This window comes from Vanessa atalanta, chromosome 29, assembly GCF_905147765.1.
Source record: "Vanessa atalanta chromosome 29, ilVanAtal1.2, whole genome shotgun sequence".
Lineage (NCBI taxonomy): Eukaryota > Metazoa > Arthropoda > Insecta > Lepidoptera > Nymphalidae > Vanessa > Vanessa atalanta.
Genome location: NC_061899.1, coordinates 5,975,444 through 5,999,365, shown reverse-complemented (window position 1 = coordinate 5,999,365; position 23,922 = coordinate 5,975,444). Strand labels below are relative to the sequence as shown.

Genomic DNA, 23,922 nt, shown 5'->3' with positions numbered 1-23,922 from the left:
GTACATTGCCTGCAGGCCCCGAGATGGTTTATCCATATCCTGATAATATAGCGGAGCTAATAGTGCTAATACCATGAAATTTGGAAATATAAATGTTGTTTGTATCTTCTTGTTAGATCGCCAAAGGCTTTAAAGAGATCCCCCATGTCTTGGATTTATTGTTATTGTCCTGAATAATGTATCTTATATTCTTAAAATTAAATTAATTCAAGTTCCATATCCTGTATTATATCGATATAAGTTCAGTTTCAGTTAGTTAAATGATGATTCAAAAGTGCTCGTAAAAGCTTACATGAATAAAGTATATATTTTGTATTTTTTTTCAAATACTATCGACACATTTCTTGTCACATGTGAAACAGCCATATTCTTTTATAATACAAATACGACAAGCGATACGAAGGAATTGACAGTGTGACTAAATACCTCCCCTTGATTGAAAACGGTTCTTAGAAGGGCTACAAACGTGGCAGTTAAATTATTGGACGATTATTCAAGATAATAATCGCCATATTTTAAATCCCTAATTAAAATAGCAATATATTTTTTTTTATTAAAGTTTATTTTATTATTGAGAAATATATACTCCATGTTTAAGGAAATAATATTTTATTTTTATATTTTTTATAGTACGGTGAAATAAAAAATATATGCAAAAGTTGATAAAAGCTTAATATCTAGTATTCAAGGCGACTTAATAACTGTCATTTGACATCTTGACATTGACGTAAATAGTTATTATTTCTAAAAAAAAAATAATTATTGCAAAAGCAATAACATTAAACTAAACATATTTCATAATATTCGCTCAGTTAAGCGCTAACAGCTACAGAGTAAACAATCAGTAAAATTACGGTATACTTTTAGTAATGAACTGTGAATGAACAGCAGTAAAAAGTTGTCGTTATTGTAGCTTAACTTTAATATTAAAATGACTGAAATTTGGAATTTAAAAGCATTATGTAGATGTTGTCATGCTGACGGCAACTTCAAAGATCTAAATTCGCCTTGCAACGAGGTTGATTCTCTTGAATTATGTACGGATTTGTTAGAATATACTTTTGGGATAAATGTAAGTCAGAGGTTATAATAAAAAAAATGTATAACACTACTTTATGTTGTACGGTATACTGAGTATTTTTTTTATTAGAGGCAAATACCATTTTGCATGTAAACAAACACTTTTCTAAATTAATTATCCTCGAAAATAAATTCTGTAGATTCTATACTTAAATTAATATTAAGAAATATTGATCCCTCAATAAATATATTAAAAAACATTTACAATACTAAGAATATTGTTATACTGTAAAAAGAGTATTTTTCATATTGATACAATTACAAAATCTACTTAAAAGATTATTCAGGATTAACACTTAACATAACATACAAAAAATATCAAAATAATATCAATGAAAATACACCAAAACATAGTACATGTACAGTTATAAATGTTGTAGGATTTATTTTAATTTATATTTAAAATAAAAACTTAATTTCTAGTTACAGTCACCGTCTACTGAAGTCAGTAACACCATATGTGATGATTGCATACAACAATTACAAAATGCGACTACATTCAAGAGACGTGTGATGGACTGTGAACAAAAGTTTCAGGAGTACTGCAAAAGTGAGTGTTCTGACTAAATTAATCAAAATATTCTTCAGTTTGTGACTATGACAGTATGTACATACTGATATCTTATTATTACTGAAATAAAATTTATCATATAAAAGAAACCTTTTGGATAAAATAATATTGTCATGGTTCAGCTTAACTCTCAATCTTTTGAATTGACAGTGGATCGGTATGTTGATTCTCTAATATTGACTCAGATTATAATAAATTATTAGCAAAGCAATTCATAGAAAATCTGTTTTTTTCTGTCCCAATGATGCCTTAAAACTGTACGCAGATTGGCCCTTAAGTCAACTAATGTTAAATGGTCACTACTGACCATAGGTACCTATGATTAGTAGTGAGGTACCTGTAGTAGGTACCTATGGGCAATATTTATATGTTGGTACCTACTGTGAAAAATTTTAGTAATTCTTTGTGTCACCAATGAGTCACCAACCTTGGGAACTAAGATGTTATGTCCGTTGTGCCTGTTACACTAGCTGACTCACCCTTCAACCACAACACAAGATTACCAAGTATTGCAAATTATCAATTATGGCTTTAGAATATATGATGAGTGGGTGGAACCTACATGAATAAGGTATAAGATTACTGTGGCATCTTTTTTAATTAATATTGTCCGTCTTTACAGATGAATTATTACAATACATGAATATTAAATTAGAAAAAGAAAATGGTAAGTGATTTCAATTACAGTGGAACATTTCTGCTTAACTTGGTGCAAATTTATCCGAAACATGGTTTCCGGACGATTTTTTTCATCACCACGAAAATTTTTAAATGCTAAATAACGTATAGCTTTTTTTGCTCCTCTGCCTAATCATGCCTGCTGAGGTCCTGGGTTCAAAACGTAGGATCAGCCTAAATATATATAAATTAATAAATTAGATTTATCTGCCGAAAAAATGCTTAGCAATTCTTGAACGTTTTTTTTTTCAGATTTTAATATTGTAGCGAAGACTGAAATAGCTTCGGAAGATGAAGGTCAGTATTTGAGAAATGCCAACATTATATAAAACAAGTTTTCGCCTGCGGCCTCGCCCGCTCTTTAGTGGAGTGGTCGTAGGGTTTAGGTATAAAAAATATCAAATTCTGTTCAGTGATTCGTGAAAGCGTAACAGACAGACAGATACTTTCACATTTATAATATTATATTAAATTGTAAGTTGATTTATATTGAGATGCCTATCGACGAAGATTGTATCTATAGCAGTTTAAAATCTATAGTAATAATAATACTAAGTAATGCTGCTTTTCGGTAGAATATCTGATGAGTGGGTGCTACCTACCCAAGTCAGTTTTCCGCTCATATTTACGTTTTTACATGAAGTTAAACGTGAGTAAAATAAAGTAAGATCCTCTAAATGTGCTAAGTCTGGAAAACCACATTAACTTAGATATTCAAAAAATTAGGAGACCTTCGGGGGCGCTTCACTAATGGTCCAAGACTTGACTTGAATCATCTGTGAGTCACCTCCTCCTCCATCGTCATAATTAGTTATTTTTCTCTATCAGGTAATGATCATGATTATGAATTAGTTCAAGAAACTTGTACAACTGATATTAAAAACGAAGCTGAAGACAGCAGACAGGGGGAAGTAAAGAATAACCCCACTCCACAACATGAAAAACGAGAGAGTAAGTATTTTAATACCGTTACCTTCCAGGTCAAAGTTGTACGCAAGGGTATGTCTCTACCCTTACTTTTTACAGACATAATATTGTAAAAGCAAGCACGAGTCGTGAGCACAAATGTACAGTAATGGGGTCAAGTTCTCGCATGTAAACATTTTCGGACAAGTGAGAGTACAAAAACGATGCCCCCCCACTCCTTCATTCCTCCAAAGATACCTAAAAATGTACTGCGCAGATCTAGGTTGGGCTCACGACTCATGCCGTTTATTATACTTTCTTAGTAAACAATTAAAGATATACAAAATATAAATATTACTACTAAAAAAAAAAAAAATAAACCACCGGGCCATCGCGGCTCACAGCATAATGGTTAGTGATCCTTAAACTTTTCATGTAACTTTACTAAATAAACAATTCGTAATAAACGAATATTTGTTATGATATATAGCCGAGATGGCCCAGTGGTTAGAACGCGTGCATCTTAACCTAGGATGATTTCGAGTTCAAACCCGGTCCAGGCAGGTACCATTGAATTTTTGTTTTTAATCATCTCATGCTCGGCGGTGAAGGAAAACATCATGACGAAACCTGCATGTTTCTAATTTCAACGAAATTCTACCACATGTGTATTCCACCAAACCGCATTGAACCAGCGTGGTGGAATATGCTCCAAAACCTTCTTCTCAAATGGAAGAATAGGCTTTGATCACGCAGTTGGAATTTTACAGGCTGCTAATGTAAATTGTAATATACCCAAATGAAAATATGGTTTGGCAATTTGGCCGAGATATGCGTCAGATCCGACTGGTGTGTTAGCTTATACAAGGGCGAATCCTCATTTATGGTTTTTTTGAGGCTTGTCTGATAATGAAAAGAATCATTCAATAGTGTCAGTGGTAGTGATCACCATCGATAAACGCTGGTACTCGCGAATATAGACTGAGAGCCAGTGATCGGCAGACTTACGGAATAGTAGCAAACTCCACATTACTGCCAGGTATACTGCTTTACCTGCTGTTGGTGAAATGGAGGTTCACTATTCCCATCGAGGGTTCCTTTGAGCGTGCCATGGAGTCGTAAAGCATAAAAATTGACTTTCAAAACGTAATCGCAGCAAGTCTGCCCTTTTGGTTTCTTAATATATGTAAAAAAATATATAGATAACTTCAATGGCAGACACTTACTCCGGTTCCTTCTATATTTTTTATAATTTCAAAGCTACTTAAATTTGACAAAAAACTACGTTATTTCAGCAAGGCTGAAATTTATATATATTATTATTATATACATATATTTACAAAAGCAGACATATAGGTCGGTTCTAAGACACAGGCAGACCACATAATAGTTTCTCAGTCGTGCTAATATAAGCTTTACAGTATACCTGGCAGTAATGTGGAGCTTGCTACTATACCGTAAGTCTGCCGATCACTGGCTTTTGGACTAATATATTACATGGCTTATATCGTAAATGCGCTGCGAACCTTAAAATCTCAAGATGTTAAGTCCCTGGTGTTTGTACACTGGCTCACTCACTGAACACACAAATAGAAGAGTTTCTCTTCCATAAATCTCAGAGCATCAGACATTGAGCTTTTCCGTATACAACTAGCTAAAAAATAAATAGCAACGCCATAGACGCAATGAAAATGATTTAATTTATTTTACTATAGTTCAAAATACTTTTCAGGTACACGAAAGTACATCAGAACCAAAATCAACGCAGACAAATATTTATGTGAAATTTGCAAGACTGGTTTTAAAAACATCAAATCACTGAGAAAACATGTATCAGACATTCACAATACTGTCTACAAGTGCAGTATCTGTGATATTAATTTCAAAAGACGCGATAAATACAATAAACACGTATACTACCATTCCATATGTGTAAACCCTACGATACCTCTATCAGACATAACAAAGTTCGATTGCCAAATGTGCAGCAAAAGTTACTGCAGGATTAATGAATTACTTGCGCACAGAAACACACACACAAAAGAAAATATTTTCATATGTGATATTTGTAAATCGCAGTTTCTGTACAAGAGCACTTTGATGAAGCACATCCTCTGGCACATGGGGCTCAATAAGCGATACATGTGCCATACGTGCGGGAATTCATTCAACGACATTACGAATTTGAATAAACACATCGCGGCCGTTCACAAGAAGCTGAAACTTTTCAAATGCACGTTCTGTTCGAAGGAATTCGCCGCGAATAAAAATTTGAAGATCCATACGCGTCTTCACACGGGAGAGAGGCCGTACAAATGCAAAACGTGTGATAAGGCATTTACTTCCTCCTCGAACCTCAGTAAGCATGAAAGTAGGCACGAAAATAAGAAAAAATTCGGCGGTATATACATTTGCAAGTATTGCAAAAGCGTTTTCGATCATCGCGGTATTTACACAAGTCACCTTAGATCACACCTCTCGGCGAGAAAGTATAATTGTGATCTATGCGATGAGAATTTCGTCAACGGGTATTCCCTAAAACGTCACATGGAAACGCATAGTAGTGTTAAGAAATACTCTTGCAATAAATGCGATCAAAAGTTCACGACGAAAGCGAACCTAAGAAAACATGAAAAACATCACGATCCAAGGCGATTGAAAACGAACAGAAAAGTGAAGATCGAGAAAGTTAAATGTGAAGTTTGCAAGAAATTCGTTATGAATATAGACAAACATTTGAAATCACATCACAACAAACGCCATCAGTGCGATTTCTGCGATAAAGCCTACGCCGAGAGGAACACATTGACCCGCCACGTGAAACAGTTCCACGATGGAGTTCGCCACGAATGTGACGTGTGCGGGAAGACATTTGTCAACTCAACGAGCTTGAAGACACATAAGATAAAACTCCATAACCCAGTTATAACGAAGAAAGAAGAGGAATGATGAAGGATTTCGGAACGAGTTTCCAATATGGCGTCTGGTATGCGACATGTCAGTAAGGTTATTGCCTTATGAGACCAGTTGTGAATGTGCGATATTACTAGCAGTGCCAGGCAGATGCTGACGTCCTGCCAATCGTCCTGATGATCAGGCTGATGATATGACTTCTAGAAGCGGAATTCAATAATGAGGATAGTATAAAAATCTTCTACGTGAATATTTAATTATAAATATAATGTGCTAGCTTTCGTGGTGACCATTAAAAAGTTTTTCAGGTCAATTAATCGCTAACGGATATACTTATCCATTTTTATATGTTAGATAAATTTACTGCTACAAAATGGTACCTTCCTGTACGATCCGACGTGGTACTTAAATTCTGTGAACTGTGTGATGTTGGACCACCAACGATGTACTTACAGTTATAAGAATGAGTTTGAAGAGGTCGGTTAAATTATTTTGAATAAAATTAGGTACTTGAATTAAATTCTTTTATTTCTTTACACGTCCATTAGGTTCTTTGTAAATCCAGTCACCCAAGAGTGTGCCTCCTGTCTTAAAGCTTGCTATTCAAAGGCCAAATTTCAAAAGGTATCCTCACGATGTTTTCAGCATGCGCAGTTTTTATAACAAAACAACTCGTGGGTAAATCACAGGGATGGATCTAAACTGATAATCTAACTATACACAAGCAGCTGGAGGGGGCGTTTGTAAATAATTTTTCAGTAGAAACTCGATAAACATTGAAGAAAATATTTCAAAGTTAATTTCTTAGTTATGTACGTGTAATTATTACTTAATATATATATATATATATACGCGTGGGAGGAAACAAAATTTTAAATAAAACACTACGACGCAAAATATATTAATTTTTATTTACATATATCTTTGTACATAACTGTCGCGTACAATAATCACATAATTTATTTAAAAAAACAAGTATTTAAGTACGATAAAATATTTGAGCGATTGTGTTCTTGAAACTAATTAAGTATTTATAAAAAATAATATTAATTATTCCATACTTAATCTTTAGTTAATAATCGTGCCCGGAGGTCAAGCATCCAGGTGTATCCATAAACCAGCATTGCAGCAGCATGGTGGAATACTTTCAAATTTCAAGAAGATCGGTAACCTCATCCCAGCGGAAATTTACAGGCTATTTTTTATACTTATATTTAATTAAATATAAATTACATTTTAGGAACATTGCATTTTATATTAATTTTGCAGATTAGAGGACAAGGAAAGTGTTGCCCAACGAAATTATACAATTAATTATGACAATTCTGTCAAGAAATACCCTGGAATTAAGCCTTTAAGCTTTTATATATTATTTACGATTTTTGAATTATTATATGCGCCATGATTCCTAAAATAAATATTTTTCAATAAATAATATATTCATATTTTTAACTTTACTCGACCAATTTGTATCAGACAAAGGTATGTCACCATGCAGCCTCATTTACTATTTTTTTAATTTAGGAACTTTATTAAACATTTTATTCACTGCCACAAATTTTCTTTATCTCAATTTTAATTCGTTATATAATAAATTAATATGAGTTTTTTTCATTTATACACTTACTCTACTTCTTACTTCCAGCGTGTTTACGTCTCAATCAATTTTGCCAATGTGAACACATTTATGCCTTTTCAGACCGCTGCTCTGTGTGAAGTGACTGTTGCACACGTCACAGCTGAACGGCCTCTCGCCGGTGTGCACGCGCATGTGCAACTTCAAATTGCCGTTTATTGAGAACTGTTTGTTGCAAACATTACAATTAAACGGTTTTTCGTCCGAATGGACGCGCATGTGTTTCGATAAATTACCGATTTGTTTATTGCACACTTTACACGTGTAGGGCTTGACGCCCGTGTGCACCCGCATGTGGCGTTTCAGCTGACCCGTCTCCCGGAACGAGCGCTTGCACACGTCACAGTTGAAGGGCTTCTCGCCCGTGTGCACGCGCATGTGGATCTTCAAGTAGCCGTTATCCGAAAACGCTTTCTTGCAGACTTTGCAAGAGAACGGCCTCTCGCCCGTGTGTGTCCGCTCGTGGAGCTTGAAACTCGCCATCTGTGCGAACTGACGGTCGCAGAACGAACACACGTAGGGCTTGAGGCCGGTGTGGACTCGCATGTGGACTTTGAGAGTGGTGTAGGCCGTGAAGTCCTTCTTACACACGTCACACGCGAACGGCCTCTCTCCCGTGTGCTGCCGCTGGTGTATCGACAAGTAACTTTTGCTAGAGAATTGTTTATTGCACACTTTACACCGATGGGGCTTGATGCCCGTGTGTATTATGAATATGTGCCGCTTCAGATGCGTCCGCTGGGGGAACCTCCTGCCGCACACGTCACAGACATACGGCCTCTCCCCCGTGTGGGTCAATATGTGCGACTTCAAGGTCTGATTGTGGCCGAACGACTTGTTGCAAATGGTACACGTGAAGTTCTTCTCGCCCGTGTGTATCTTCATGTGTTCCTTCAAGCCCTTCTTCCTCTGGAACTCCTTCTCGCACTGGCTGCATTTGAACTTCTCGTCACCGAAATGCACAGACAGGTGGTTCTTCAGCAAGCGCGCTTTTTCGAAGACCTTCGCGCAAACCGTGCACGGGAACGATCCATTTTGTGAGTGTGTCGTGTTAATGTGCTTAATCAGTTCTTTGTTGAGGCTGTATGTGCTGTTGCAGATGCGACAGAGGTAGCTCTTCTCGCCGCTGTGCACCCGTCTGTGCACTTCCAACGAGCCGTTGTAGGAAAACTTCTTGTCACATATCTCACAGCTGAACTTTTTTGATTTCGTCCTCTGAGGCGTTTTGTTGTCTTCAGCTGTAAAAAAGGTTAAAGACTAATTAGTGAACATGGAAACAACTAATGAGAAGTTACAGAACCGCGAGGACTATTCGAAATCATTCGCCTGCAGCCTCACAAGACACGAGGTACTTGTAATCCTAAAATTGTTTTTATAATGTATAGTTACCATCAGGGAGCTGCGTCCAACTTGTATCTTCAGCAGAGTGACTCCTAAGGGTGGATAAGGGCTGATCATCAACATCTCCTCTGTCGCTGAATGTATCTGTAACATTATAATTAAATGTTTATATACATACATACATAAGCAGCCTGTAAATTTCCCACTGCTGGGCTAAGGCCTCCTCTCCCTCTGTGGAGAAGGTTTGGAGCATATTCCACCACACTGCTCCAATGCGGGTTGGGGGAATACACATGTGACAGAATTTTGTGTTAAAAATGTATATATAATGATATATTATTAAAATTATATTGTATTAGTAATTCAACTAGTCATAGTCACAATACAATACTAGCTACCGACTTTGTCCCGACGTTGCGAGTGTCGAATTAGAGAGTACATAAAATATTTATCAATAAAACAAAATACGTGTCCGTCTCGGGACGCCCCACAGGAGTGATAACTTAAAGACGTCTGTCCGAAATACAGCTTGAGAGCACTTCTCGCCTTATGAGTATAATTTATATATATACATATAGATAGAAGCCGAGATGGCCCAGTGGTTAGAACGCGTGCATCTTAACCGATGATTTCGGGTTCAAACCCAGGCAGGTACCACTGAATTTTCATGTGCTTAATTTGTGTTTATAATTCATCTCGTGCTCGGCGGTGAAGGAAAACATCGTGAGGAAACCTGCATGTATCTAATTTCAACGAAATTCTGCCACATGTGTATTCCGCCAACCCGCATTGGAGCAGCGTGGTGGAATATGCTCCAAACCTTCTCCTCAAAGGGAGAGGAGGCCTTTATCCCAGCAGTGGGACATTTATGGGCTGCTAATGCTAATAATAATATATATATATATATATATATATATGTAATTTAACAAAATTTCGGCCCAACCGGATGTGTAGATTCACTTGTAAGATAAGACACACTAAAAGATTAAATAAGAGCTTGTAAATAATATACATTTACCATCATCAAACTTTTGCTCGGAACTGTCTTCGTCTTGATCAAAATGTGATTCCTGCTTCACTTCTGAAACAAAACAATCTAAAGTCTTGCAAGAACATTATTTTTAACATTCAAAAACTTAAAGGTTCTTAATTATAGTCATATTTTAATGGATATTCCTTAAAACCAACAATTGTTACAGAAGAGTCCACACTTTATTCAAAATCCTACCCTACTCATATTTTACAAATATATACAAAGAATATTATAATAAATAACAAAAAGATTCAAATTTCAGTACTTTATCAATCAGTCTAATTATTCAAAAGAAAAAAAACATCAAAGATTTATTTTAATAAAATATTAAGTCAATTCTCACCAGTTGCCTGCTCCGTAACTTCATTTTTAATTTCCTTATCACAGAATGTGGCTGAAATCAGATCACTTCAATATTAATTTATAAAGTCATATATTTTATCGTTACATTGTCTTCTTGTCTCCTCTGTTGAGAGCACTGGCTTATTTTTAAAACGGGGAATAGTAATTGTGATCAATGGTGGAAATACTGTTAGTCTTGCTTCATCATTCCTTACATGATCAATGCTACCAACCTTAGAACTTAGATGTTATGTCCCTTGTGCCTGTATAATGATTAACCCTTCAAACCAGAACACAACAATATTAAGAATTGCTGTGTGCCAGTAGAATATGTGTTGACTGGTCAAGCCTTACCACTAGTAGGATAAAGATGTTATATTCCTTGTAGCTATTATTCAACTGGTTCACTCATTATGTCAACGGTCAACTTGCCAGTACAGAGTATTGCTGTTTAGCAGTAGAAATAATGTAGTGTGGATTTTTCACACTTATATTTTTATTTCACACAAATGTACTACCGTTAAGACAGGACTCCTTTGAGTATGTTTTACCTTTGAAATGTTTGTTATAATATTGATAAAATGATTGTTCACAGGACAACACCTGTTGGTGGAAAAGAAATGCATCTATTAGCCGTGGAGTACAGATATCGCAAATTGAAAATGCTGCTGATACTTCTTGAGTCGGTTTGATCTGTAATATATAAGATAAATATTAATTCTTTATAGAAATGTATCATTGTGTGTTCTACAAATTTTTAACATCTTTTTCAAAATATTGTCTGTGAATGAATGTTGATTTAAAAATAATACACTAATTATAATTATTTTATGAACCCAATATAATTTAAAGACATTTTTGTCCAGTTACATATTCAATTCTGCAGGATATTAAAGAATATCAATAAAATTGCATTTAAGTCATATTTTAATGAACATGTTTTGTTCACACACACACAATTAATACAACTATGAATTAACATATGATGTCAAAAAATCCTTTTAATAAATAAAGCCGCAATACAAGATTATATTAATAATAAATAGTGTGGCTTAGTATTTTTGTTTTCTAGGCAGCATATATTTATATTTTTTTATAAATCGAACTATATTTTAAGATTTTAAATTAACATGGTTATTTTTATTACTATAAGTATTTGAAACGAGACAGTTTCGTGAACAAGACATTCGTAGATAATGTCGAAGTATCGAGCTCCACCACATATAAATAAAAAACATGGTAAATATCTCGTTTCCAATACTTATAATGAATTATACTTTATTGACAAACTTTATAATTAAAATGGTATACGAGTAACTACTTAGTTTTTAGCCAGTTCTTCGCAGTAGAATCTACTTTCCGAACCGGTGATAGCTTTACAGTTCATTCAACACTGTAACATAACGATTCAACAGTGCTTTTAAAAGCCTATTTGAATAAAGAATATTTTGATTTTGAACTATGGTATAATTAGATAAGTTAAAAAAGAAGTTTATAACGTTAAATTATACGTACATCTATATTAAAAGCTTGTTGTAACATATTTAAATAGACCTCTTCACGTCCCTCGTAAAGGTATGAATCGCTTAAACTTTTGAATGTACCCTGAGTGTGACAACAACGACAGATACCACTTATGTTAAATTCAGTCATTTTTTCATATTTCTTGTTATTATTTAAGCATACAACACATCTAATACAGTTAATTTATTTCTAGCTTTTCATGTTAGAAACATACACAAACTTTGATTCATAGAGTCAAATTGACATTTGAGTTTTGGCAATGACAGTTTTTTGGTATAATTTTTACGCCAAGAAAAATATACCTTTGTTCTTAATGCTTTTCGAAAACGCAATAATAATGATGCTTTTAATTATAATAATAAGCGAAAAAGGTTTTTAATGAGGCTGGTTGAGAGAAAATCGTCTTGCAGTACTGTCTTATATTTCTAACGATGTCGATGACTTTAGGTAAAAAGTATTTTTGCTATTGAGAATGATGAATATTCTTTGTTTACTTAAAAAAAATCTTCATTATCGTACTAATGAAATGAAGCTTCAATTTATCTACTGCTGTATTCGCTAAGTTACAGATTATAAGATAAGTAATTAATATGACACTGACATCTGCCACCGCAAAATTAAAAACATAACCGTGTCACTAATGTCAACGTCACTGTCATGGCGGTCAAAGAAAAATTAGCGCGCAACTCCTTTCATCGATCGCGTATTTTTCTATTTTTATGTAGTTAAAATGCCTGAAACAATAATTCAAAGTGCTATTTCGGGAAAGTTAGACTGGGATTTATTATCCAAATGGTTAAATAATGAGTCAATTGAGGTAAATAACCTAGTAAATATTTAAAATTTTATACTTGCTAACTTTGTTTATATTTTTTGTTTAATATTTCAGGCCGCACCAGAAGACTGTATTTTATTTTGTTCCAATAGGAATGAATTTGTCGGCTTTTTCCTGTCGTACCTCAGGAATCAGACTGAAAAGTGAGTTGTTAATTTATTTAAATAAAACTTACCAAAGTCTTCTACCAAACTTACCACTTCATTCATATTATCTCAAAAGCTACATGTATGAATGTATATCTCACCATAGTTTGACATAGGTCAGTAATGTTATTGAATCATTTATAAGGGCTTTATAAATAGTACCTATTTATTTATTCTACTGTTGACATTAGTAGAATCAACTGGAATTTTAATGATTATTAATAACAATACATATTGATAGAGATGGTATTATTAATTCTGAGTGACATTGAATGAATGATTAATTTTATAATATACAACAGCATTATAATTAAGAATTATTTGAATTTTGTATTATATTAGAAATATCACATGTATCAAGTATGTTGTGGTGAAGAAACATACTTGATGATGAATGTGCAATAATTCTTGAACTTACCTTTTCCCTTAGCTAGCTAATATATATATATAGGTCCTGGTCCTATATTCCTGCTAGCTAGAATAAATATCCCAATAGAAACTATGGACTAAAATTTATAAATAGATATTTTGCTTCATGTGTTGATCTTGAAATTTGTGAGTTGACTATGAGTGGTTGTTTTGTAAGCTTGTTATAATGGCGAGGTAGCCAGGAATCACAAGCTGAGCTTGGAAAGTTTGATATCCATATGTTGTAATATTCATTCATTTTCTCGGTGGTAGGGCTTTGTGTAGATAGGTCTCTTGTGTTCCGGTTTGAAAGGTGAGTGAACCAGTGTAACTACAGGCACAAGGAATATAACATCTAAGTTCCCACAGTTGGTGGCACATTGGCGATATAAAGCATGATTAATATTTATTACAGCATCAAAGAAAAAAAAAACAATGGGTTTATTAATGTTGATAGTGTTCTCATATAGGATTTAAACTCTTGTTGTTCACAATTTCAGATGTCATTAATTTTATTTATGTATTTTTGCAGTGTTTTACAGACAAACAGCAATGCCTTACCAATCCCACAACACCAAGGTACACCAGAGAAGTCGCTTGTGCAACGCAAACACCACAGATCAGTTAGCGAACCAACATGTGATAACGACATTTCCAATGATAGTCTCACTGTGAAATCTGACAGAAAAACACAGGAGTCCCCAAACAGGGAGAGAAGGAAACCAGGCAGACGAGTCAAAACAAAGTTGTTCCCCGAAGATAAAAAGGAACATAATATATCTTTATCGTCTGATGAGTCGAGGATCAGCACAGGAGTCGAGAGACTCGTCCTATCAAGTACTCCATTGAAAACTGCCTTCAAACCTGACTATTCGAATTTACCTTCGAGCAGCCCTGTCACACCTCACTCCAGATCCTTCAAAGAATTCGAAAGATGTGATACTCCTCGTATCAGCAGACATTCCAGGTCCCAGGAGAAGAGCGTCAGCTTAGCGGATTACTTAGTCAATGTCCAATCGAAAAGCTCAAAAAAGAGAAGGTCAAAAAATACATCTAATGACGACAGTGAAACTAAAATGGACCTGGATTTAAGTAATTCGGAAATATTTCCCGAAATCGGCACACGTAAGTCCAGTTCCTTAAAGTCTGACCGACGCAGGATCAAACCGACGAACATTGATAGAAGCAAAAAGAGCTACTCGTTGAATAGTTTCACTCCAGAGGCGTTCCAGCAACCATCGCCTCTTGCGCTCGAGGAAAACTTGGCTTTCAAACCGAAATTACAGCCTAAGGAACTGTCGAACGGCATAGAGGTCGAGCGAAATATTTTAAAGCAAGAAAGACAGAAACTGATGGAGAAATTTAACGTCTTGAACACATCACTATCCCCTAAAGTTACAACGCCACAGATAAAGGTAACCCAAAAAGACTTATCTGAGAGAAATTTAAGTTGTGTCGAGGCAGATCAGAGTAAAATCGCATTTATTGAAAAAATCGATATTTTAATCGATATTTACAACATTTTATTAAAGAATAATTTAATATTAAGCATAAATACGGAAATATATTTCCTAATAACGATACTGTTGTCGAAACAATTGGACGAAGATTATAGGATATCGGAATCTCAATTACAGATTAATTTATATGAATCGATCTTAAAACCCATTCACAATAGCACGTATTTCGCTGTGAAATCATTATGGAACCAACGATCTGTCTTAGAAGTGATACTAGACAAGAATTCGTTAAAAATCCTCGGGGAAAATAAGAAAGTACGAAGTTTTTACCCGGATTTGGCGAAGTTTCTCCTAAACTCTTACGGATTGAAGTGCGAAGCAGAGTCTAACAGCGATAGGTCTAAAACCAGTGAGAGTAGAGGCTCAAACGGCATGGTGTGCTTCAACCATGAGACGGACAATTCAGAAAACTTCCCATCGATACTAAGTTTCCAAAATTTCAAAAAGCAAAGGGATATGTTTTATGAAATATTGAGGTGAGTTTTAACGTAGCTAACATTATGAATGCGTTTGTTTCGCTTTCAAATTTTAAATTTTCAACTGATCATGTTAAAATTTTGCATATACGTCAGGGTGCAGCAAGTGATGCAGACTACCTTTAACCTACTCGGTGGTAGGGCTTTTTGCTAACTGGTCTGTGTAGAAACCCACTCATCAGATATTCGACTACCAAACAGAAATATTTAGTATTGTAGTTTCCCGATTTGAAGAGTGAAAGGCATAAAAAAAACGTACTTTTACATTTAGGAAGAGTATTTATAAAATATAACATAAATAGAAAATAACCTAATATTGATCCTTGCGGAACGCCTATTTTTGATTATGTTATCAGAAAACTTAATTATATTTACGAAAATTTATTGACCTGGTATTAGTTGGCTTGTATTATAATATCAAAAACTTTACACTCGACACCGCTATCCCATAAAAAATGTATCATGTTGTAACCAATCAGAGGCCTTCGATAAATCAAAGAATACACTATCATAGGTAGGTCATACTGCTGGCCTACTCGATAATGTTAAGAAATTTCCGCGATAACCGGCGCGCTATCGTCGCAGATGGTACTCGTCGGGCGGCGGCGGCGGCGCGGCGCTGCGCACGCGTACGCGCGCGCTGCTGGCGCTGGCGGCGCGCGCGCACAACCACGCGCACCTGGCCGCGCTGCTCACGCGCATGCTGCTCGACGCGCCCGCGCCGGTGAGCGCCCCCCCCCCCGCCCGCTGCTCGGGGTGCTGCAACGAATTACTACGACCTTTGCTTTCCAGGAGTCGAAGCTGAGTAAACTCCAGCGCCGGTTGACGTGCCCGTCGGCGACCGAGTCCCATCGCCTGCCACACTTCTCCGACAAGGAAATGTTCTACAAGTGAGTTTCATTTATTTATCAATATATCGCGCTACGCTTATCTAGATCGGAACCGAACCGGTTTTGCCTCCATGACGCTAAGTTAACGTTGGTATTGGTAAGTATTCTTCTAAAATTTCAATAGATAGAACATTGGGTATTTGGACATCCTCAATCGGGCCGAAAATACACACATATATATATTTATTGCGTATACGATATAGAAGAAAAAATTGTATAGCTGTGTTATGATGGTTATGTTTCTTTTTTTTCCAGAGAGTTTATAATGTACGCAGAAAACGAGAGCTTCCGGGTACATTTGAAGGATGCGCTCGCTTCAGAAATACTCGCCCTCGATGCGACGGGAATTAGCAACGAGTCTTGTAAGTTTATTACACCATCTACAGCCTATGTTCGTACAATGCTAGACATGAGCACGCCTAGTAAATAAAAATGTAATTGTCGGTTCTTCTCAATAGAATCTGCTTTCAGAACCGGTGTTAGTTTTACATTTAATTCTAACAACTGGTTCATAACGATTAAAAAGTGCTTTTATAAGTGTACTTGTATTAGCAAACCAAATAGTTTTCCTGATGAAAAGTGATCAAATTTGCCCAAAGATTAGCGTTGTGAGAATCTAAACCGTTTCTTACTTAATCTCTTCAAATAATTTTGGCTATAGGCTTTGAGCAAGAGTGTCAACGTACTTATCACTACCCAGTGTCATAACAACATTCCCACAATTGGATGACCAACATTGACAATGTAGGGGATGGTCAATAACAGAGTCAATTGGTAGTGGCCAGGTGGTCTGGTGGCCCATTTGTCAGTCTGGCTAACTACCTTTTAAATAGTGTATTGTCATATAAATTCAGACAAACAAACCTTCCCAACACATAGTATAAAATGTTAAATTACTAATGAAATGTTTGTTATTCCCTTTTCAGCAAACGGGTCTGACCTTACAAGAGAATATCTACTTTTATCCAAGAAGTTATGTCTTCTGTCCAAATTCCTTGGATACCTAACGTCCCTGCCCTACGTCCAGACGTCAGTAGACATTCTATTGAAAAGTGGAGCTCTCCCCGGTAATAACTACAAGGAAGAAATATTCGCAGCGCCGAAGGAGAAAGTTCTGGAAAATGGTATCGCCTTACGGAATTATGTAAGTCGTTTAATAAAAACCTTATTTAAGTAGGCTCCCACTAGGAGCACTTTTGGGACCGCTTTTATTTCAACTCGATTCTTCATAGACAAAAAATTGTCCTAAGTATTATTAGAATCAAATTAAAAATCACCGTTATAAAATAGATTATATTCTGTTTCAGAGCCAACCTACCATAGATTTAAATGGAATCTTAAGAGCAGCTATAGACAATGGCAGAATGACAATAACAGTACCTTGGATAGTGCATTATTTGTCTATGCTCGACTACACCACTTTACGGTTAAATTACTATCAAAACCTTCTAAACCTACTCTTCGGTATCTACGAGAAAATATTAAAATACAACGAATTTATGAAGAAGAATACCATCATATACATGAAATCGATTCTCGGGTGGTTGTTCGATTTGCCACATTTCCCGCAGGAGTTTTTCAATCACAAGCGAGATGTAACGTTCAGTGTAGCGAGGGAAGGATTCGACTCCTGCGACTTGGTCGATGAATCGACTCTATTCGAACTCTGCCCGTTCCTGAGGGACGTCAACGTGCTGCTTTCGACGTCACGAGTTAATCACGAGAAGGAGAGCTTCAGACACATAACGCCCGTCAGTTTGACCTTGAACACGGAAGACAGGATACGGAACAAGGAGAAGGAGCTACAGGTACGTCTCCTCATATTTGTTAACGTTCTCAACAAACTCGATATCAAATGTACAAAAATTATAATAGATTTTAAAGGAAAGGGATCTGTGGACGATCTCTATCAAGTTAGACAGTTCAATAATTCATGTGATGGCTGCTTATCTTGTCATTATATTTCAAAATTGTATTCTTAAAGGCGTGTTTTCTCATTTTATGAGACAGTAATGTAATCCCAATTTTTAAATCGGATAGTTCTTCAGATTCCAATAATTATAGATCTTTGTCCTACCCGCTTTTAGCAATTTAATGTTCTTGCATTTTGACCAATACAAGTTAATTAAGTCGAAACCGATAAACGATTTGGAGTCGCTCGACCAATGATGGCGTTGAGCTCATTTAAAATGGTTTTATAGCCGGAAAAGAGTCACAGTATTTAGGGATATTTTGTGATTAAACCCAGCATTAATTATTTGGCACACGAAACGCTGGTCAGGAAACTACATCACTATGGCGTTAGACACACTACACTGGATCTTCTGTTTTCGTATCTGAAACATGATTTTTACATTAATCCTTCGAATATAATTGTATTGAAAAATTACTCCCGAGGCTCCATTTAGTGAGGGGGTCCCTCAAGGATCTACGCTCGGTCCGTTTCTCTTTCTCGTTTATATGAATGACTTCTCATTTATTTTAGCTAATAAACCCGAGATTATATTGTTAGCTGGTGATACTTCTCTAGTTTTTATGATACAAATACGTCTTTCAATATATGATAATGTAAAAAAACTCTTTGAAATATTATATCAGGGAAGTGTTATTAATTTGAAATAAAACTGGTTTTTTAACGGATTTTATTTCAATCAGTTTTATTTCAATGTGTAATAATCGCGAAAATCTAAGACAACATTATGTTATTAATTTACTGTTATACTGTAATGATATGTTTTTTTTAAATTAATTACTCCTTAAGTAAGATGTGTAAAATCGAACGTACTTCTAAAAGGGGAAGCATCAGATGTTCTAGAAGCAACATAATTCATCTGTATAGGTTTTAAGTTTCAACGGGGCCCCTACATAAATAGATCGGTGAACAGATGCTCCGCCGGTCGGTAAGGAAACGAATAGAGGTGGGAGGTTTTTAAGAATGATTTTAACCCCGTCACAGTCCCGCCTCGAGGAGGAGCTGCTCCGCAGCCAGCCGTCGTCCAGCCGGCGCGTGCTGGAGCTGGTGTCGGAGCGCGTGTGCTCCGCCGCCGTGCGCGAGCTGGCCGCCGCGCTGGCCGCCGCGCGGGCCCGCGCGCGCGCCGCCGCCGCCGCCCTCGTGGCGCAGCACGCCGACCGCGTGAGTGCGGGGGGAAGTGGCAACAGTGGGGAGGGGAGCGAGCTTCATTATGATTTTTTTGTTCTGGCGATGACGCGGTAATATTTTCATTCAGGCCACCCTCATTCCGACCCTGCAAGCGATGTACGCGGAGCATCTGGACAAGCTGCGATCGGAAGCCCTGGAGTCCTGCAAGTCCATCGCCCGCAGCCGGATCTCGTCGGCGCTGACGGCGCTGCTGCCCAATTCGCCGGCGCCGCTGCACGCGGTGGCCACCAGGACCTGCTACAACAGGCTGAGCAAGTGGATCAATGACCACTGGACGACCACCGGTGAGTGGATAGAATTAAAATATTTAAGAGTCGCTACCAGTTACCTTAGCGAGCAATTTATTTTAATCAGATGTATATAAAAATGGTAATGAGCTTATCTATTTCACGTTTGTTTGATATCTCATGATGTAATTGTTTCTCTTTGATTCGGGTCGAAATGAGTGACCTAAATCTCTCTCCTAATGCTTTGCACTAAGAGACACATTCCAACTCGATCGATAAGAATATTTCCCTCCCCCTCCCTGCAGCGGTGCTGTGCAAGGACATAGAGCAGGAAGCGTGGTCGCTGCGCGTGTCGCCCGACTCCCCCCCCGCGCAGGTGGCGCCGCCGCCCAACCTGCGCGACCTGTGCAGCCCCGCCGCCGCGCTCATCGCACTTAAGGTATTATTACTACTTTTATCAGCTAGCTTACAGTGTCCCCTTAACTATGACCGCCCGAGCAATCTTTGGAACCCCCACACGAAAGCTTATCTCGTGAGCGCATGTGTCCCGCAGGAGCACATCTGCCTGCTGCTGGAGGACGCGGAGGCGCCCCCCCCGGCGGGCGTGCTGCGCGCGTGCGCCGCCAGCTGCGCGCCGCACAACGTGTTCACGCGCCCCCCCACGCAGCGAGCCATCCTGCAGCTGTCCATCGACTTCTGCATCGTCTACGGTGAGGCGACGTGGGGATCCCGGCCTGTCGACGTGTCGAGCTGCTGTTATAGTTTTGTCAGCGTTCGTTTAGAAAGACAATTCAATTTATATATACGATTACGTTTACTAAATAGAATATTATCCTATAATTCTTGGGACAAGTAAACATGTTTGTAATATTGGTGATTGGGAAAAATGTTGCCAGTGAGCAGGAAGACGATGAAAATATTGGAGGTGTTGCCCGACCTCCACGAGCTGTGGAACACGTGCTGTCCGGACCGGCCCCATCACGACGAGGGGCCCGAGTCCCCCGAGCGACGACCGGACCTCTCGCCCACGGACGACTACGACGATAGGGCCCCCACCCCGCAGTCTGACGATGACGGGAAGATCGGGGAAGTTAACGGTAGGTTTTATTCGATACGTACACCGGAATTCGTAATATCTGTAACAGTAATGCTACTTTGATGTCAAATCAAATCAAATTTATTTGTAAAATTGTCATGTAATACTGTTGAATTAATGTAAAGCTACCACCAGTTCAGAAAATAGATTCCACCGAGAAGAACCGGCAAGAAACTCAGTAGTTACATCAATTAGTTTTCCAACTTTTGTAACCGCGAATGCTGCGTCTCCCTGTTAGGGACGATAAATAAGATTGTCATTAATGTACGTTAGTACGCATTTTGTTTATTTAGGATTAAGATTTATTTTATTTTTTGTAAGCCAACTTTGTATCAGTGATAATGCATTGTTGCATTGTCATAATTTGGTTTCTCCAATCAATTTTAGAAATTAATGAGGTATTAGTATATAATACAATATCAGAAATACTTTTAAAATAAAAAGAAATATCATGTATATACAACAAAAATAAAAAAGGACCCAAAATGTTTCCCTGCTGAACACCCATTCTTAATACAGATTCAGGAGATGACATATTAATAGACATTTGTTGAAGTCTTTGAATCGAGTATGAACCAATGATATCAGGAGTTTCACCGTTAACACCGTAATATTTTAGCTCGTACACCAGACTAACGTGCTCCACACAATCAAACGCTTTGGATAAATTCTGATTTCTCATTTCAGCACCGGCTGTTGAGCGACCGCCATTACCGGTGGCGGCGGCGGCGCCCGAGGCGGGCGAGGCGGGCGAGGCGGCGGGCGCGCTGGCGGCGTTCGCGCGCGTGCTGTGCGCGCGCAACGTGCGCGTGCTGGGGGGGCGCGCGGGCGCGTGGGCGGCGCTGGCGCACGTGCTGCTGTTCCTGCTGACGGAGCGCTACCTGGCGCCCGGCGCGCTGGCCGAGACGTGCCTGGCGCTCTACTCGCAGGACTGGCCGCAGGTGCGCCCCTCCTTGTCGTCTCCGCTTCTCGGTATCGCTTCGGAATTACATTTCTATGGCAGTTCTTAAATCGAAACCGACCGCGATCTCGACTGGCCTTTATGCGAGAAATGTTCTCTCCGGTGGCCTTTTCCCCTGTACTCGTAGCTACGCCGGCTAGCTCACCCTTCAAACCGGAACACAAAAATATTAAGTACTGCTGTTTGACGGTAGAATATGTAATGGTACCTACCCAGGCGGACTCCCGCGAAGCCCTGTCACCAAGTAAAAGGTCACGCTTATCCAGATAAATCAAATCATTTGATTGGGACCGTGATTAGTCATAAGGTGCTTGCGCACGGCAATATAGTGAACATATAATATATGTAAAGACAGAATAATCTTGTTTTCTAATTCCTGTCACATTATCATTAGCTCCTACTTGCCCCTCTCAAGGGGGGGGGGGATTTCTAGAACCGTCTTGTAAGTGCCATAACTCAAATAAACTGTCTCGTATATCGACGATGTGGTTATATTTCCAGGACGTGCTGACGAACCTGTCGACGTGCATGAAGACGGTCTCGTCGGGCTGGTCGAGCTCGTCGGGCGGCAAGTTCACACTGTTCCTCGACTTCCTAGCCGATTACTGTAACGACATGGACTTCGAAATAATCGAGTAATCGAACCGAAATCGATTTGGTACATTTTAATATCGATTCGACTAATCACTTCGCGGCTTAGTGTAAATATCTGTGGAATAAAAGTTTAATTATTGAACAGTTGGAAGACGTTTCTTTGATATTCGTCAAATATGTTGTGTGTCTAATCCAACGGCAGCAGGAGTTCCGATAAACAAACCTCGGATTGACATCTGCCATGCGATTCGCTAAAGGCTCTGCTGTATTATGCACTACAGACAGCTCTTAACGATCAAAAAAAAACTGGTTTGCAAATAAGTATGAAACGCGAAAATATGTTGAGATTTGTGAGAGAACCCGACTTCTTGCGGATAAAGTTTATACTCACCACCCATTTACCGAAAGTTGGGGTAACTTTAAAATTAAAATTTCTATAAAGTCGTTTCTACGGTCATGCTTTCATTGTTAAAGAAAAATTATGTTCGTAAGGTGGTAGGGCTTTGTGCAAGCCCGTCTGGGTAAGTACCACCTACTCATCAGATATTCTACCGCCAAATAACAGTACTCTGTATTGTTGTGTTTCGGTTAGAAGGGTGAGTGAGCCAGTGTAATCAAAAAAACAGAGTTGTTTTGTTTGTGAGTTCATAGTGAGTCAAGGCAAAAAGTACAGATTAATCATTTTATGCCCCGTTACACGTTTGTACCAATAAATGAGACGTATCTTGTGTTCCCAACTGAATATACTAAACCGATATACATAAAACTTATACTGAAAGATACAGCGCGTTACGGAGAAGGTTTTAGTGTCATATATTGTAGAAGTATTTGTACTTTGCAGTTTCACCTGCTTTTAATTTAGACTACTGACGTGACGTGAATTTCAACTACTTGAAACGAATAGAAGGGGAATACATTGAATCTGGTCGTTTGTAATGTAGCTCATAAAATATTTGGAAGGATATATTTAAGTGGCTTATATGTGTGAAAAACTAAACATAATTTTGTAGGGATTTTAGATGTTTTTAAATATTTGTAAATATGTTTAGGTGATAAGTAACCGCAACACCAATTCGGATGTCTTGTAGTTATATAATTATTGGTAATGATTTAAATGTGCGCACGATGGTGTGTGGTCACCACTTAAGGGGAGCGACTTTTTCTAAAATGAGCCGTGAGGTTTTGAAACGTTTTGTAGGAGTAATGCCACCGTTGCACACGGTACCTGTTTTTATAGATCTGAATATATTTATGGAAATTTAGTAAGGGGAATATTTTATCCATAATGGTCGTCAATCTCAAAGACAAGTGTGCGAAAACGTAGGTGTATCTTCAGTTTTCTCGCTCAACTGATTAACCCCGAACTGCTGCCTGCTGCCGAACCTCAAACTAGAAGTAGAAATTCGTGATTCAAAAGTTATACAATACAACATAAGATACCAGTTACAAATAAATTATTAGTGAGCAATAAAAAACCGAGCAGCTGAGTTACTGAGAACTCACTTTCACGAACACGATCGTGAAATATCAGAGGTAGTGGGCGACACAACGGCGCGTCACTGTAACTCGTGAGTCGGTTTTCTTA

The 23,922-nt window shown here is 37.8% G+C and overlaps 3 protein-coding genes across 4 annotated transcripts; 2 read left to right on the top strand and 1 right to left on the bottom strand.

Moving 5' to 3' along the window:
- The first annotated feature begins 769 nt into the window (after positions 1–769).
- On the top strand, positions 770–6,663 carry LOC125075093 (zinc finger protein 883-like). Its single transcript, XM_047686701.1, has 6 exons — positions 770–1,072; positions 1,504–1,630; positions 2,274–2,318; positions 2,582–2,626; positions 3,158–3,280; positions 4,968–6,663. The coding sequence occupies exons 1-6, from the start codon at positions 932–934 to the stop codon at positions 6,182–6,184; spliced, it is 1,698 nt and encodes a 565-aa protein (XP_047542657.1). The 5' UTR covers positions 770–931; the 3' UTR covers positions 6,185–6,663.
- A 429-nt stretch (positions 6,664–7,092) lies between these two features.
- On the bottom strand, positions 7,093–12,226 carry LOC125075092 (gastrula zinc finger protein XlCGF57.1-like). Its single transcript, XM_047686700.1, has 6 exons — positions 12,016–12,226; positions 11,052–11,193; positions 10,502–10,552; positions 10,144–10,206; positions 9,174–9,269; positions 7,093–9,022 (listed from the first exon to the last, which is right to left on the bottom strand). Exons 1-6 carry the CDS (start codon positions 12,151–12,153, stop codon positions 7,806–7,808), a joined length of 1,707 nt encoding a protein of 568 aa, XP_047542656.1. The 5' UTR covers positions 12,154–12,226; the 3' UTR covers positions 7,093–7,805.
- A 463-nt stretch (positions 12,227–12,689) lies between these two features.
- LOC125075082 (codanin-1) lies at positions 12,690–22,479 on the top strand. Of its 2 annotated transcripts, XM_047686683.1 has the most exons (15): positions 12,690–12,841; positions 12,914–13,002; positions 13,946–15,409; positions 15,995–16,133; positions 16,202–16,299; positions 16,555–16,661; positions 17,226–17,443; positions 17,607–18,107; positions 19,256–19,432; positions 19,527–19,743; positions 19,992–20,125; positions 20,240–20,396; positions 20,583–20,783; positions 21,470–21,723; positions 22,245–22,479. In XM_047686683.1, the coding sequence occupies exons 1-15, from the start codon at positions 12,755–12,757 to the stop codon at positions 22,380–22,382; spliced, it is 3,981 nt and encodes a 1,326-aa protein (XP_047542639.1). In that variant the 5' UTR covers positions 12,690–12,754; the 3' UTR covers positions 22,383–22,479. The 2 variants fall into 2 exon arrangements, with proteins under 2 accessions (XP_047542639.1, XP_047542640.1); XM_047686684.1 differs by lacking the exons at positions 21,470–21,723; positions 22,245–22,479 and having other exon boundaries at positions 20,590–20,716.
- The last annotated feature ends 1,443 nt before the right edge of the window (positions 22,480–23,922 follow it).